The 16,519-nt window shown below is 35.7% G+C and overlaps 1 protein-coding gene across 2 annotated transcripts in view; it reads left to right on the top strand.

Annotated features, from left to right (window-relative positions):
• Positions 1-16,133, top strand: part of hibch (3-hydroxyisobutyryl-CoA hydrolase) — a 39,683-nt gene extending 23,550 nt beyond the window's left edge. Inside the window, exons 12-14 of one of the 2 annotated variants that reach the window (XM_062068532.1) lie at positions 6,606-6,725; positions 8,504-8,537; positions 14,116-16,133. In XM_062068532.1, the coding sequence (XP_061924516.1) occupies positions 6,606-6,725; positions 8,504-8,537; positions 14,116-14,231 (270 nt within the window). In that variant the 3' untranslated portion in view covers positions 14,232-16,133. Of the gene's footprint in view, positions 1-6,605; positions 6,726-8,503; positions 8,538-10,961; positions 11,195-14,115 lie in introns of those variants that run through there. The other variant, XM_062068534.1, reaches the window with a different exon arrangement.
• Positions 16,134-16,519: the final 386 nt, after the last annotated feature.

Raw genomic sequence — 16,519 nt, 5'->3', positions numbered from 1 at the left:
ACCTGTTTAAAAATCATGGAGCTGCAACAATGCATTAATGCTGATTGTTGTAATGCATCAAACATTTTCTAGCATCCAACTCCAAACAACTCTTCCCTCAACCACAACCATCATCGCTTGCCTGCAACGGGAAGCTAACAAGCCAAATACTAAAATCTGTGAACATTGCTCCAAGTTACAGGTTTTTGTGTTGATGTGTTGACTAAACATTGACCTCTGCAAAGGCAGTCATATACTGTATAATAAAACAAGGCGGCAGCAAAGAAGGACTTCCTCATTTATCACACACGAAAGGGCCGCCACGTGAACAGCTGATTTGACTACTTCCGACGTAAGACAACCATGTGGTTGCGTCCCATATGTAACCAAAGGATGGACAAATATACTATGTTAACAGGCCTGTAGTGGCCATAAACATTTAGCTTCTACAGCAGTGGGGCCCAAAGTGCGGCACAAGGGCCATCTGTGGCCCGTGACTCGTTTGTCATTGGCCCTCGGCACATTACATAATACAAAAAAAAAAAAAAAAACACCAGCAAAATTTGGGAAAACAGCAAGAAACACAATGAGAAAGCCAAAATGTTGACATCAGCCAAAAAACAATTTTTTTTATTTCTTTTAAAATTTAGTGGGTTCAGATTAAATACCGGTGCATTTTTGCATTTCCATTGCACTGCAAAGTTCTGAGTAATTTATTCAGGCTGATGACGAGTGGTATTGTAAATTTCTACATTCAATCAATCAATCAAGCAATCAAACTTTATTTATAAAGCGCTTTTCATACATAAAGGAATGCAACGCAAAGTGTTTACAGAGTTAAAAACAATACCCCGGTGACCCATATCCCCCATTATCACATATGTACGCACGGACACAGATACCAAACGCAAACACACACACACACACACAACATTCACACATTTGCAACTATACGGACAAATGATTGCATGGCTGAGTACAGAGGAGACATGTGAGTAAACACTATCACAGGAGCTATCTGCACCAGGAGGTCATCAGACCATGGCCACCGGGACGCTGACACAAAAGCGCCCCCACAAGCAAGGCCGATAACCCCTGGGGCAGATGGCTCATCTGAGGAACGTTGGAAAATAAAAATAATAAAACTTGTAAAATTGTAAGAACCAGGAGTAGGGATAAAAAATAAAATACAAGGAAGACATATGAAGATTAATACAAAAAATTAAATTAATATACAGTAAATCCATCCATCCATCCATTTCCTACCGCTTGTATCTTTAAATAAATAAATAGAACTAAATAAAAGCTTGCATAACTAATTGGATTAAAAAGTAAAACACGAATGACTTCAATAAAATAATTAATATCAGGTAAAAGCCAAATCAAAAAGGTGGGTCTTAAGCCTGCTCTTAAAAACATGAACGTTCTCCGCAGCCCTGAGGTCCTCCGGCAAGCTGTTTCATAGACGGGGTCCATAATGGTGGAAACATGCCATCCCGTGACTTTGTGTCTTGACTTTTGGAATAATTAATAGATGAGTGCCGGAGGATCTCAGGGCCCGGGAAAGCTAATAGGATAAAAGCAAATCTGAAAGATAAGATAAGATTTTTAAAAAATACATTGATTCCATGTAAAAAAAAAAAAAAAAAAGACCATATATGACCAGATGTATTTTTTAAACTTAAGTACAAATAAGCAAAATACAATGCTAGTAAGATACAAAACAAAACCGTGACCTGACATTTACAAACTAAAAAAAAGAGTTGGCACTTTCTAGCCAAGTGTGTGGACAAGTCTGTTCACAGAGTCCAGGGTCCTCATCCCCAACAGTTGCGTGGCGTTCCTACTAAAAACAGACACGTTCAAATCCAGAAAACTATGTATGCTAGTAAAAGTTAAGATTTATTAAAATGTGTGCATGCAAAAGCCAAGTAAATTTTTTTTTTTTCATCGCTGTCAATTTGACATTGGTCCGAGATGTCGTGTCGCTTGGCACGCCCAGACCACGCACCCTTATAAATACGCAAATCCTATTGAAAGTAGCCATGTGCTTGAGCTCCACACGGTCAGACCAATCACAGGTCAGTAGGAGGTGCTTCTTTCTTGCGTTTCAAGTTTTTGCCGTGTCTCTGAAAACTGAACACAGATTGAAAAAAAAAAAAGAAAAAAGAATTGGTCATGTCAAGAAGAAGGTGAAGAAGAGGACATGTGTGCGTGGGCAAAACTGACTCGGGAAAATAGATTATTATTTTATTATTATAGATATAGATATTTTATTTTATTTTATAATTTCATCTTTTGGGCATCACAGTGGAACATAATTTAGTGTGTGTGCCTCACAATAAGAAGGTCCTGGGTTCGATCCCCGGGCTCTGGGTCTTTCTGTGTGGAGTTTGCATGTTCTGCCAGTGACTGTGTGGGTTCCCTCCGGGTACTCCGGCTTCCTCCCACCTCTAAAGACATGCAACTTGGGATAGGTTGATTGGCAACACTAAACTGGCCCTTGTGTGTAAATGTAAATGTGAGTGTGAATGTTGTCTGTCTATCTGTGTTGGCCCTGCGATGAGCTGGCGACTTGTCCAGGGTGTACCTCGCCGACCCGAATGCAGCTGGGATCGGCTCCAGCATCCCCCCCGTGTCACTTAGAGGGACAAGCGGTAGAAAATGGGTGGATAGCATGGAATTTCATCTATTGGAGAATTTTTTGTGTTTCATTTTGAAAATCATTAAACACAAAAGCTAAATTTGCTGTTTTGAGAATGGACCAAATTGTGTCATTAAAACCGAAGTACGTACCGAACCATGATTAAGGCGAACCGTTACACCCCTTGTGATTACTCAGTCGACCTCAACCAAGCTCTATCTGAATGATACAATCTGTGGAATTATAATAATATATTGAAATTCAATGATTTGGTGTGTTTACAAATAGCTACAGTCATGCACATCAATCCATCCATCTATTTTTCGCCGCTTATCCGAGTCTGGGTCACGGGGGCAGCAGTCTAAGCAGAGATGCCCAGACTTCCCTGTCCCCAGCCACCTCCTCTAGTTCCACAGGAGTACACCAAGGTGTTCCCATGCCAGCTGTGAGACATAGTCCCTCCAACGTGTCCATCATGCACATAGCAAACTATAACCTGCTACCCAAAAATGTACAACAATTATTTTAAACAAAAGAGGAGAAATATAACCTTAGGGAAAAATTTAACCTGAAACATTTGTATGCACGTACAACACTTAAAACCTTTAGTATATTAGTATGTAAAATTAAATTATGGAATTGGTTAAGCAATAAAGTCAAACAAAGTATGGGGAAAATATGGGGAAATAACTACAAAAGTACATCACATTCATTAATTGTGTTACAAAAAAAGGTCAATTAGGATAATACACAATGCTACATATAGAGAACATGCAAACCATTTATTTATTGAATCAAGAATGTTGAAATGTAATGATTTGATTAATTTGCAAACAGTTAAAATAATATACAGAGCAAACTATAACCTGCTACCCAAGAATGTACAACAATACTTCTCAACGAAAGATGAGAAATATAACTTTAGAGAAAAATGTAACCTAAAACATTTGTATGCACGCACAACACTAGACTTTTAGCATATTAGTATGTGGAATTAAATTATGAAATTGATTAAGTAAAGAAGTGAAACAATGTCCTAATATGATCCTCTTTAAGAAACTGTTCAAACTACAAGTGTTTACAAAGTACAAAGAAGAAGAATACTGGTAAATGTCTTGAACACGAGTAAAAAGAAAAGGAGATACAATCTATCTCATCAAAAGTGACTTACCTTGTTATGAAAAAAACTGTTGTTTTAACACTGCACCGATTGTAATGTGTAAAATGTTTGAAATGTGTACATACAGAGTACAGGCACTGAACAAAGTAATTGATGGGGAGTGGAAAAGGGGTAGGATTAAATGAGGACTGCTTCTTCCTACTCCTTTTTGGACATGCTGTAATGAAAATGTAAAGATGTGATGCAACATTTTGAAACTATATACCGGTATGTTCAAATAAAACCAATCTAAAAGTACTATTATGATCCACTTTAAGAAATTGTTCAAACTCCAAGTGTTTAAAAAGTACAAAGAAGAAGAATCCTGACAAACATTGTGAGACTTAATAAAAAAATGAGATAATCTTATTAATCTCATTATGGGCTTCACAACATACACTATTTAACTATTTATTGATGAACAATTAATTTATTATGTATTTGTTTATTTAGATTCTTAGCACAGGATTTGAACAAATGTGTTATAAATTGCTATAAAATTGAAAGGGGTTAGGATTAAATAAACTTTGCTTCTTCCTACCCCTTTTCGGACATGCTATAATGTGAAACTGGAAATTTGTGATATACTATTTTGTAACTTTTTACAGGCTCCAAATTAACTAAACTATAACCATAATATGATGATGAAAAATAATTGTGTGTGCAAAGGTCTTAGTGCAGAAGCTTTCATCTTATTTACACAGTAAGGGAGATGTATTTTCTGTTTTCTTGCCATCTGGCAAACCTCTGTGAAGGCACTGGAACAGAGCCAGGTCATGCCAACGTATGTTAGTAATTAGCTGTTACCTCAGTTAAATCCCTAATGGGGTTAGTCTCATCCTGGTCTTGTGCCTTCTTGGCTTGACCACAGTCCCTCATGTGGGATTTAAAGAGTGGCTGCATTTCACAAAGTAGCTTCAGTAAAACTAATTTCCCTAATTCAGTTTTTTGCCTAATATCCATTTGCATCGTCCAATGAGGTCAATCCAAGGAGAGATTATACAAATACCTCAGATTATAGACCCTTCCCCCCACATGCTTTGTTCTCCTGATCACATTGGTTTAATAATCCAAAACCACTTTACAATTGATAAAAATCCCCCATTGACAGATGATCAGTGCAGATTCCAGATCTGTTGCAGCTACATGTTGCCCCTTTTTTTCCTCTTCGTGTAAATAAACATTTTCGAAGATGAAAATAAAAATCTCATTTGACATTGCATTTCACTTGCTCAGCCTTATCTATCTTTAACACATTCAGCATGTAAAGGTCAATTTTAATGAATTTGAATATCTTTTAAAAGGTCATTTAGTTCAGTAGTTCAATTCAAAGTAGTGATAGTGACATTGTACAAGTAACATATTGTTAGTAATGTAGTAGTAGTAGTGATATTGTACAAGTAACATATTGTAGGTAATGTATTAAAAGTAAGGTACAAGTAAGGTCTCGTAAGTAATGTAGCGTCCCAACAGAAGCATACAGAGTCTGACTCTGGCTCTTTATTGCCAACCTTAACATAGCAACAACAGTCCTCATTACACCGCTAGTAGCCACCATCGGTAGCTACAACAACACAGCACTTGCTTGTTATGCACCAATGACGGTTACGGCGAGCAATAAGCTTTCATGAACCACCGGAATTGTGAGCATCAACATTACAACATAAGCAAGTTGTTTTTTGCACATTCTCTATCTTCTTTCATGCTGTAATAATTTTGTCAATTTTTTGTTGATTATATTTCCTATTTTTGAATGTATTACCTAGTTACCATTGTATGTATTTACTTATAGTACTTCAATTACTAGTCTGTTGAACCTGAATGTCACAAACTTCGACACTGAGAGGGACCAGTGGTAGTAAATGGATGCATGAACGGATGAATGTTTTTTTTCTTTGTTTTTTACAAAAATGTGCATTTTCTATTTTTCCAAGCACTGGCACTGACTTAAAAGTATGGCTTTCGTACGGGTGATTAAAATGTAAAGGCCTGAAGGCCGTTCTTAGTTTTGAGTGCCAACAATTTGATAAAGAGTGTGAGAAGCACTATTGAACTCAATAAAGAACTCGTAGCATAGTGCAAGGTGGCTTCCACTGTCCTCTACTCTACTATATTTGCTTCTCGTCATCTTTGCAAACAAGATTCTTCAATAAATTTAAAATTGATTTTAAATGTTCATTTATGAATTTTAAGTATTTGTCATTGTTATTGCACGTAAAATTCTAATTATTGTCTATAAAATGTTTGGGTGTCTAACAGATTTGTTGGATTTACATGATTTCTTTAATGGGAAAAATGCTTTGGTTTTCATACGATTGGGTTTTTGTCTGACTTTAGGAATGCATTACAAACAAAAATGTATCTTTGCTTAATATTGTTAGGTTTGTGATCTAATCCAAAAATTAACTGCAAACAATTGCTGGACCTTTACTTTAATTGGTCTCTAAGTCTTAATTGAAATCCTGCAAATCGAACAACTTTTACAGGTTATTCTACAGTAATTTATTGAGATGTTTGTTTTACCAGATTGTAATTGCAGCACAACAGGTAGAGAGGGAGAGCAAAGAGAGTGGAATACACAAACTCAATAATTGTTTGTTTGCTCAATGTAGTGAATTGTTTCTGCACCCAACAGAGAAACATCACAAAAGCAAAATGCTTCCACCTCCATGTTTTTACTGTAATTGTATTGTTCAAGGTTCCTCTGTATGTCTGTCAATTATAGACCGCAGAAATGTTTTTTAAGGCGTTTTTGAAAAAAAAAAAAAGTGAATGAGCAACCTATCAAATCAGCTTCTCTTTTCCATGTGTGTCCTCCTGCAGATAATGTCCCGGATGTCTCCCACCTCCCTGAAAATAACCTACAAGCAGCTGCAGGCCGGTGCTACGCTCAGCCTGCAGGACGTGTTTGTCATGGAGTATCGCCTGAGCCAGGCCTGTTTGGTAAAGACCTCCACACTTGCCAACATGTCAAGTTGCAAACACCTCTTCCTGTTTAGAAGAATACCTTTCATTTCAACACATTGTTTCCATGCAGTAACACATGTTACAAACAACGCATGTTCTTTCTAACATGTGTTTTGCCATATGAGGAGTTGAAGTTACATCTGCTCTTCAATTCTACCTAAATGTATAGATACAAATCATCAATGTACACCAGGGCTATTCAACTGGCGGCCCGGGAATAAATAGATAGATAGATAGATAGATAGATAGATAGATAGATAGATAGATAGATAGATAGATAGATAGATAGATAGATAGATAGATAGATAGATAGATAGATAGATAGATAGATAGATAGATAGATAGATAGATAGATAGATAGATAGATAGATAGATAGATAGATAGATAGATAGATAGATAGATAGATAGATAGATAGATAGATAGATAGATAGATAGATAGATAGATAGATAGATAGATAGATAGATAGATAGATAGATAGATAGATAGATAGATAGATAGATAGATAGATAGATAGATAGATAGATAGATAGATAGATAGATAGATAGATAGATAGATAGATAGATAGATAGATAGATAGATAGATAGATAGATAGATAGATAGATAGATAGATAGATAGATAGATAGATAGATAGATAGATAGATAGATAGATAGATAGATAGATAGATAGATAGATAGATAGATAGATAGATAGATAGATAGATAGATAGATAGATAGATAGATAGATAGATAGATAGATAGATAGATAGATAAAACTTTATTGATTCCTTTAGGAAAGTTCCCTCAGGAAAATTAAAATTCCAGCAGCAGTGTACAGAATTGAGATCAAATTTAAAAAGTAAATAATGGGGGTATAAATGGAAATAAAATAGTATATAACCATATCGGCCCCTGAGGTCAGTTCAAAACTTGTGAGCAAATTCCTAAAAACCCTAGTGTGCTCCTGTTGTATGGAGGAACTTGGACCACTATAAACAAACTTAACAAAATTAACATTTTAACTTTGCTATCAAACAGAAAACTGGGGTCTAAATGTGTGATTAACATAACTGAGGCGATCCTTGAAGGCACCCCTTTGAGTCCTTTCCTTTTTGGACAAATTTATGTAACTAAGATGTTGCTGTAGTTTGTTTAGTTCAGATGCAGTCAGTAGTCATTTGTTCAACGCCCTTAGTTATATTAGTTATGTTCCTCAAGGTTACAGTTTAAGTCCTTTGTTTTTCATCATTTGGGCTATTTAAATGGTGGCCTGCGAGTTCAGTTAAAAAAACCTGCAAGACAGACATTTTTGCAGCAGATTTTTAATAACCTTCTAGAGTGCTGTCATTAAAATGATCTTTGATTAGCTTTTTTGCTATAAAAAAGAAAATCAAAAATCTCCTGTAAAGGATGCTGGTTCATATAAAATATGACTAATTGTGAAGGGAGAAGTCCGGCGCCCCAGTCCTTAGCTTTCTGAAAATGTGGCCCTTAAAGCAATTTAGTTGAATAGCCCTGATTTACACCAACACATTAGGGTGTGTGTGTTACTTGCGCCGTCATTTAAGTGCATCGTTAATAATGATGTCACTGTTGATGTTTCATAAGCTACAATCTATATGTGTTTGTGCAACTTAATGTAAATGTATCTCATCAATTTTAAATTGTTCAGTTTCATTCGAGATTAACACTGCGTGTGATCTAATATTCCCATGGACTTGCTGAGCTAAAGAAGATTCCAGCTCATTTTATTGTTTTTGTGGTTTTGCAGCGGGGCTGTGACTTTTACGAGGGCGTAAGAGCTGGTAAGTTGCAATTACTTCAAAATATTTATTAAGGTTTTACATGATGATTATTTTTTAGGGGTGCCAAAACATCCAAATCTTTTATTTATAGCAACTATGAATACATTTTTAAAACCCAGTGTAGAGGTGTACCCTGCCTCTGGTCGGAAGTCACCTGGGATAGGCTCCAGCTTTCTCGCAACCCTATTGGGGATAAGTGGTATAGAAAAGGGATGTTTTTTTGAAAATGCGCTTTTTTATGCCACCTCCGCACTTACTTGATGCATACATCAGCAGCCAAGAGGAGCTTTTGTAACCTGTTGTGAAAAGTTTTTATTAAAATTTAGATCCCAAATAAAATATTGTTTTGATTCGATTCTGAATCAAAACGTCACCCAATGGATCTGAATCGATTTGAATCGGGTGCTGTTGAAAGATTCACGTCCCTGTTATTTATTAATAAAGTTAACCTTTACTAACTTATACATGGCAAAAGTTAATGGCCAGCTGCTGTATTACAGGTTTTTTTGAAAAACTAAAAACGCTAAAGATGTGATAGTAGATTGAAATCTCAGTAATTCACAGCTGTTTACTAAAGATATACAGTTTATAATTCCATTTAACGTACTGACCCGGATGTAATGATCCATTTTGAGTATTTTAATTCAGTTTTCCACATAAGTTAAAGGGAAACTGCCCTTTTTATCATTCACAATCCCTCTGTGAGACAAGAACACACGTTTTTCTATTTTCTATGCATTCTAATTGTAATAGTCAGCCCCATACTTCAAGGCACATAAAGAAAGCCCTCTAAAAACATCCAAAAACCGCCAACAATACTCTATTTACATGAGGCATGTTTAGCGATATTATTATAAGAGCTAAGGCAGAGGAACTACTTTTAGCGACGCCTTCATCACAGAGAGGTAATTTATGCAGCTATTGAAATACTGAGCCGGTGAGTTGCTGCATCACCTCTGAGTTGGTGAAAGTTTGTGCTAAACTATAAATTATGCCTCTCACCTGGATAGTAGAAGTTGTGGCTTTTAGCCAAGAAGTTGATCGACACAAAAAGACGCTCATTTGCGTCACCTTTTTTTTAAATTTTACCTCAGGGAGAATTATGCTGAATTCGTCATCTAAACGGAAAACACGTCTTGAGAGCAGACATTGTTCAAAATGTGATTGTTTTATTATGTTCATAGTTTGAATTTCTTGTTTAGCACTTAGCAATACTGATACATGATGCTTGGTGTTTCACTATAGTATGATTTGCTAAGCACCCAGCGTCCTAAACTTTTAGCTAATCCTCCTTATGTTCAGGCTCAAAAATATAAGGTTCTGGTTCATCATTTGTCCCAAAGTAGTCGTCGTTGTCTGTCATAAAGTCTGCCATGATCAGTAATAGACTAGTTGATATTTTGATAGTGAATGTTGTGATGCGCTCTGTAAAATCAGTGCACAATTGTAATGCTTAAAACCAAAATACGTAAATATTCCATGTTATTATGAATGTGCCTGTTACTAAATTACATATCCCCTAGAGGGGGGGGGGGGTTACTCACATATGCGGTCCTCTCCAAGGTTTCTCATAGTCATTCACATTGACGTCCCACTGGGGTGAGTTTTCCTTGCCCATATGTGGGCTCTGTACCGAGGATGTCGTTGTGGCTTGTACAGCCCTTTGAGACACTTGTGATTTAGGGCTATATAAATAAACATTGATTGATTGATTGATATACTTACAGCATGTATATAAAACGTTGATGGAGGTTTTTGTATGTTTTAGAGCGTTTTATAGGCGGAATAGATCGATTGTTAGCCGTCTACTACAAGCCATATATGACAAATTACAATGCATAAAAAAGAGAAACAACATATATGTTCTTGTCTCACACAGGAATTGTGAATGAGGCAACATTTAGAAAAATAATTCCAGTTCCCCTTTAAGTGATATTTCTTGCTTTACGTTTTCCCAAGCTTCAGTTCCTCCAGGATTTGGCAACGTTGCAACTGTGCCAATGTATGCGAATTCAACCAACCCCTGCAAATTTCTCCAATCATCCTGGCACATTTTGGCCTATCGTCATCATTTTGCCCAATTTAATTTGTTTCTGAACAGCGCTCTAACGCGCACGTCAAATGTAGAAGTTTCTAGCGCACTGAAAAGCTGCTTGTAGCTGGCATCTGCTACATTAACAACCCAAAGCTACATCACTCCTCCAGTCTGTTCGTTTACACTTTGGACATATTATTTTACATTCATTACGTTTCCATGCACTAATTTAGTCTGATTTCTCAAATAGTTAATTTTTTGGTATTTTAACACCTACATGTGAAGTCCCAGTGTCCATACACACTCTCTAATGCGACTATTTGTCATACGCCGTGTGCACTCGGAGGTGCTTATTTCCTTTTAACGCGGATAATGTATTGCTTTTCCAGGTTGACCTATGATGACTCACCAGGCATCTGCTGCTCGTTAAGTTAACAGCCTAGCACTGTTGTACATGATGTCTGCTGTAATATTGACACAGATTAGAAATTTTACGTCTGATGGCGATGCTGATGTTAAATAACAGACAGCATAAATAAATGATCAGTAATTGTACTACGAACATGACACGAATACAAGGAATGAATCGGAGCGGATGCAGCAAAGAAAGACTTTTGAAATGACAATGACAATAAAGGGAATCAATGTACTGTATATAGCCAGTGGTTCTCAAACTTTTTTTTTTGACCAAGTACCACCTCAGAAAACAGTTGTCTCTACAAGTATCTCTATAATGACCATCATTAAAATGCAGTAGCGTAGTAGGCCTAAATATTCATTAAAAACAAGGCAGTGGGTTTTATTTTACGACTATATTTAATATGTTTGGTCACTGTAACATTACACATAGTAGCAACAGTAACACTGTTTGAATATAGGAAAATAAAACATGTCACGTCATTACAATATTTGATGAAGTGATTTTTTTGAGAACTACTAGATGGAGCCTGCGTACTACACATAATCTAGACCAGTGGTCCCCAACCAATCGGTCCGCGGACCGATTGGTACCGGGCCGCGCAATAATTTAAAAAAAATGTTTTTATTTTTTTTAATTAAATCAACATAAAAAACACAATATATACATTGTATATCAATATAGATCAATACAGTCTGCAGGGATACAGTCCGTAAGCACACATGATTGTATTTCTTTATGAAAAAAAAAAAAAAATCCCCCCCCCCCCCCCGGTCCGTGGGACAAATTTTCAAGGGTTGACCGGTCCCCAGCTACAAAAAGGTAAAAAGGTTGGGGACCACTGATCTAGACCAGTGGTTCTCAAATGGGGTTACGCGTACCCCTGGGGGTACTTGAAGTGAGATTTTTTTTAAATATTCTAAAAATAGCAACAATTCAAAAAATCCTTTATAAATATATTTATTGAATAATACTTCAACAAAATATGAATGTAAGTTCATAAACTGAACATCAAATCAAGTAGGCTATTCCATTCATTACCATAAACCCAGAGTTTCCCCCATGCCATGATGGTTTGACCCTCACTAAAATGTCTGTCAAAAAGAACTGTGAAAAGAAATGCAACAATGCAATATTCAATGTTGACAGCTAGATATTTTGTGGACATGTTCCATAAATATTGATGTTAAGGATTTATTTTTTTGTGAAGAAATGTTTAGAATTAAGTTCATGAATCCAGATGGATCTCTATTACAATCCCCAAAGAGGGCACTTTAAGTTGATTACTTCTATGTGTAGAAATCTTTATTTATAATTGAATTACTTGTTTATTTTTCAACAAGTTTTTAGTTATTTTTATATCTTTTTTTTCCAAATAGTTCAAGAAAGACCACTACAAATGAGCAATATTTTGCACTGTTATACAATTTAATGAATCAGAAACTGATGACATAGTGCTGTATTTTACTTCTTTATCTCTTTTTTTCAACCAAAAATGCTTTGCTCTGATTAGGGGGTACTTGAATTAAAAAAATGTTCACAGGGGGTACATCACTGAAAAAGGGTTGAGAACCACTGATCTAGACAGATTATGTGTGGGCCACACATTTCAGTATGTCAAAGAACACTTAAAACATTGCTCACAAATTTGTAAAATATGTAGTTAATGCAATGTAATACAAAACTTTTTTTTTTTTTAAAGCTGCCACAAACTCAGGCATTTTACACGGCAACAATCACAAAAGTCCCCAAAATTCTGAAGAGACTTGTCATGCTTCTTAGCTACTTAGCAGTTGTTTGACCCTCTTTTAGTCATGAACATTATTTTGAAAATAACATCACAACTTTTCCTTCTCGTAAGGCTATGTTTACACTTATGTTGCGGTACTAAATAAGAACAGAATGCCAAAGGACTAGGGATGGGTACCTCACATTTGAACAGCTACTCAACGGTACCAATTTTCTGTACCTTTGTGTGTGTCCATCTGGTAATAAATGTTAATTTGTTTAATAATAAAATATTATCTCTATTAAACATTTAACACTGAGCTAATGTTATATCTTGTTTGCATGCATTCATTTCAGTTTGTTTTAGGTGTGTTGCCGTAGTCAGGAAGTAGTCTTTGCAATTACGTTGAATGTGCCAGTCCTGTCTTTGTTGAGCCCTACAAAATGTTTATACTTATTGTACTTATTACACACCAGCGATTTGAATGCAATGTGCTTTTTATTTGTAGTTTTCATTAACAAATGTAGTGCTACTCAGTAGCATGTACAGTACAGGCCAAAAGTTTGGACACACCTTCTCATTCAATGCGTTTTCTTTATTTTCATGACCATTTACATTGTAGATTGTCACTGAAGGCATCAAAACTGTGGAGTTATGTACCTAACAAAAAAAGGTGAAATAACTGAAAACATGTTTTATATTCTAGTTTCTTCAAAATAGCCCCCCTTTGCTCTGATTACTGCTTTGCACACTTTTGGCATTCTCTCGATGAGCTTCAAGATGTAGTCATATGAAATTGTTTTCCAACAGTCTTGGAGTTCCCAGAATTGTTTATCACTTGTTGGCACCTTTGCCTAATCAGAGCAATGGTTGGCTATTTTGAAGAAACAAAAATATTTAAAAAAAATTCTGTTATTTCACCTTTTTTTGTTAAGTACATAACTCCACATGTGTTCATTCATAGTTTTGAGGCCTTCAGTGACAATCTACAATGTAAATAGTCATGAAAATAAAGAATACACATTGAATGAGAAGGTTGTGTCCAAACTTTTGGCTTGTACCGTATATGCAAATTAGCATCAAGCTTGCACATTTTTAAAAGTGGTGTTTTACTTTTCAGTGTTTTCCATCAGGCATACTTGCTTTGTTGGCTTGTATACTATGAATACGCCTGTTTGATCTGTTGCTGAGTCTTCAACCAGACGTGACGCCACATGCAACAAAATCGAAGTATGGTACCGTTTGATTTTATGTGAAACGGTACCCGGTAGTACCGACGGAATTCAGTCGATACATGTAAACGCACCAAATTCAGTACCCATCCTTAGTGCTAATATTACTTCTATGGTTGATGTGTCTCTGAGATCTTTTTTAAGTTAACATGTTTCTGTTTTAGTTCTGGTTGACAAGGATCAGAATCCCAAATGGAACCCACCAACTTTGGAGGAGGTGTCTGACCAGAGTGTGGACCAGTGCTTCTCTTCGCTTGGAGAGATGGATATGTCTTTTTAATGTCATCCGGCACCTTCACACTTAGAGCACATTAGGATTGTAAAGAAAAAACAAAATAATGTATGTGCGTATGCATGCGTGTGGACAAAAATCGTCTAAGCAAGGAAATAATGATTGACATTTTTTCTAGAATTGTGCAACCCTACTCCAAAATTCTTCTCTTGCTCTTTTGTGTCTGTTAATCAAGAAATGACTGCATGCCATCCTGTGATCATGGATACAACTGCTAAAAACGTTTTAATTTTCACACAGGCAAAACATTTTTTGATATTATTTTTACAATACCACACCGCAGATGGAGTCCTAAACTGTAATTTTACCCTAAATATGTTCAAAATCATGTATTGCCATTTTATAGAAATAAAGAATACATTAAAACGTATTTTATTAGAAGACAGGAATCAAAAGGTTTACAGCCTGTAGCAATTTACATAATTATTATTGGTGAGCCAATTAAAGCTGACCAGGGACTTAAAGCATCCCCTTCATTGCCATGGCAACATTAGACCTTCATCTCCCAATACTTATTAGTGTTCAACATGACTGTACATTCATTTAGTTTCCAGCAAGGCTTTGTCGGCTAAATTATCTGCTGTAAAAGGTTGTATTTACCACTTGACAACTGTAGGGGGCACCTAGGCGTAAACAGAATGATGTTTACTGACAGTCCTGCAGGAAGTTGTATATGAGGTGACAATGTCAATGATGAATGTTTTGTGTAAATGTGAGACAAAAGTCAAAGTTTAAAGTAGTCACCACGACAAAAAACTCTAGCGTTTATTCTTTAGTTCTTGGCAGTGTTGTGATGAGCCGCTTGTTCACACACACATCTCCTTATATGGATCATACAGCTGCAATGATGGCGTGCATCTCTGCTTTGTGTTCTCTCAAGTCCTAGCAACACTTTCCAAACACTTTTAAATCATCAATGTGTATAAAGCCAAATCCAATTACAGCTCAAAACAGAGGGCCAAGACGTAGTGGTGGAAAAAATGTCCTCAGAAAGGAGAAGGCACTTGATTTCCGCTAGCTGTTATTATTAAGCTATAAAAATTAGAGGTGTCCCGATTTGTTGTTGATATTGGATATTGGTTCGACAAAGTCAAAAAAAACAATAATCGGATTATATCACCATGCATCTGAAATCTCCGATATTAGTGTCAATACAAGCAGCCTTGTAGCATGTTTACTCATACAAAGTTGGACAGTCAGTTAACAGCTAAATGTCCTCCAAAAAGCGCATATGGTTGGACTTTTCTTGTACAATATTTTATCAAGTCGGTTACAAAAGTTAAAGGCTACTAGGAGATAGTAACTACACACCAGTTAAGTACACAATAGCACACAAGCTAAATATAGTAAAAAAAAGTGTCCTAAATTGAACAATATTGCAGTCTAAAATTTGTCAATGTAAGCATTGACAGCACTTCATTTTTACCACATTTTATGTTGCAGCCTAATTCCATAATGGAAAAAAATAATTGTCCTCAAAATTCTACACACATCACCCCATAGTGACAATTTTTTAAAAAAATTTTGCCAATTTATTCCAAAAAAAAACCCAACTCAGAAATCACATGCCATGAGGCATCCTGTTTCAACTGATCATCTGATCAAAGCTGCATCAATTAAGTATTGACTAAAGGCTGTGAATACAAGCGATTTCTTAGTGTTTTTTTTAAATTTTGAATAAACGTACCAAATTTTCTAAAAAAAAAACCAAAAAAAAAACTTTTTTACACTGTCCCATTGTGAGGTTTTCTGTTTAAAATTTTAAGGACCAAAATTAATTCATTGCATTTTGGAATAAAGCTGTAAAATAAAATGTGGAAAAAGTGAAGAGCTGTGAATAATTTGTGGATGCACTGTATTACTTACATATACACAGTCTCCAAGGTAAAAGTATTAAAAAGTATCCAGTAACAAACGTGTCCTAATCATGAGAATACTATCAGGAATTGTTGTGGTCACTAGGCCAAAAAACATTTACCATTTCATTTTAAAGACCACATAAATCCATTTCAGTTCAATTGGTGGGATTTTTTTATATCTTCTATTATTCTCAGTTTGAGTAATTTCACTTGCTCAAACCTTTTTTTTAACATTCCAAACTGCAAAATTATTTAAAAAAAAAAAAATATATATATAAATATATATATACACAAACCCCGTTTCCATATGAGTTGGGAAATTGTGTTAGATGTAAATATAAACGGAATACAATGATTTGCAAATCATTTTCAACTGTCATTCAGTTGAATATGCTACAAAGACAACATATTTGATGG

This window comes from Entelurus aequoreus, linkage group LG13 (assembly GCF_033978785.1).
Source record: "Entelurus aequoreus isolate RoL-2023_Sb linkage group LG13, RoL_Eaeq_v1.1, whole genome shotgun sequence".
NCBI lineage: Eukaryota > Metazoa > Chordata > Actinopteri > Syngnathiformes > Syngnathidae > Entelurus > Entelurus aequoreus.
This window is presented reverse-complemented; position numbering and strand designations above follow the sequence as displayed.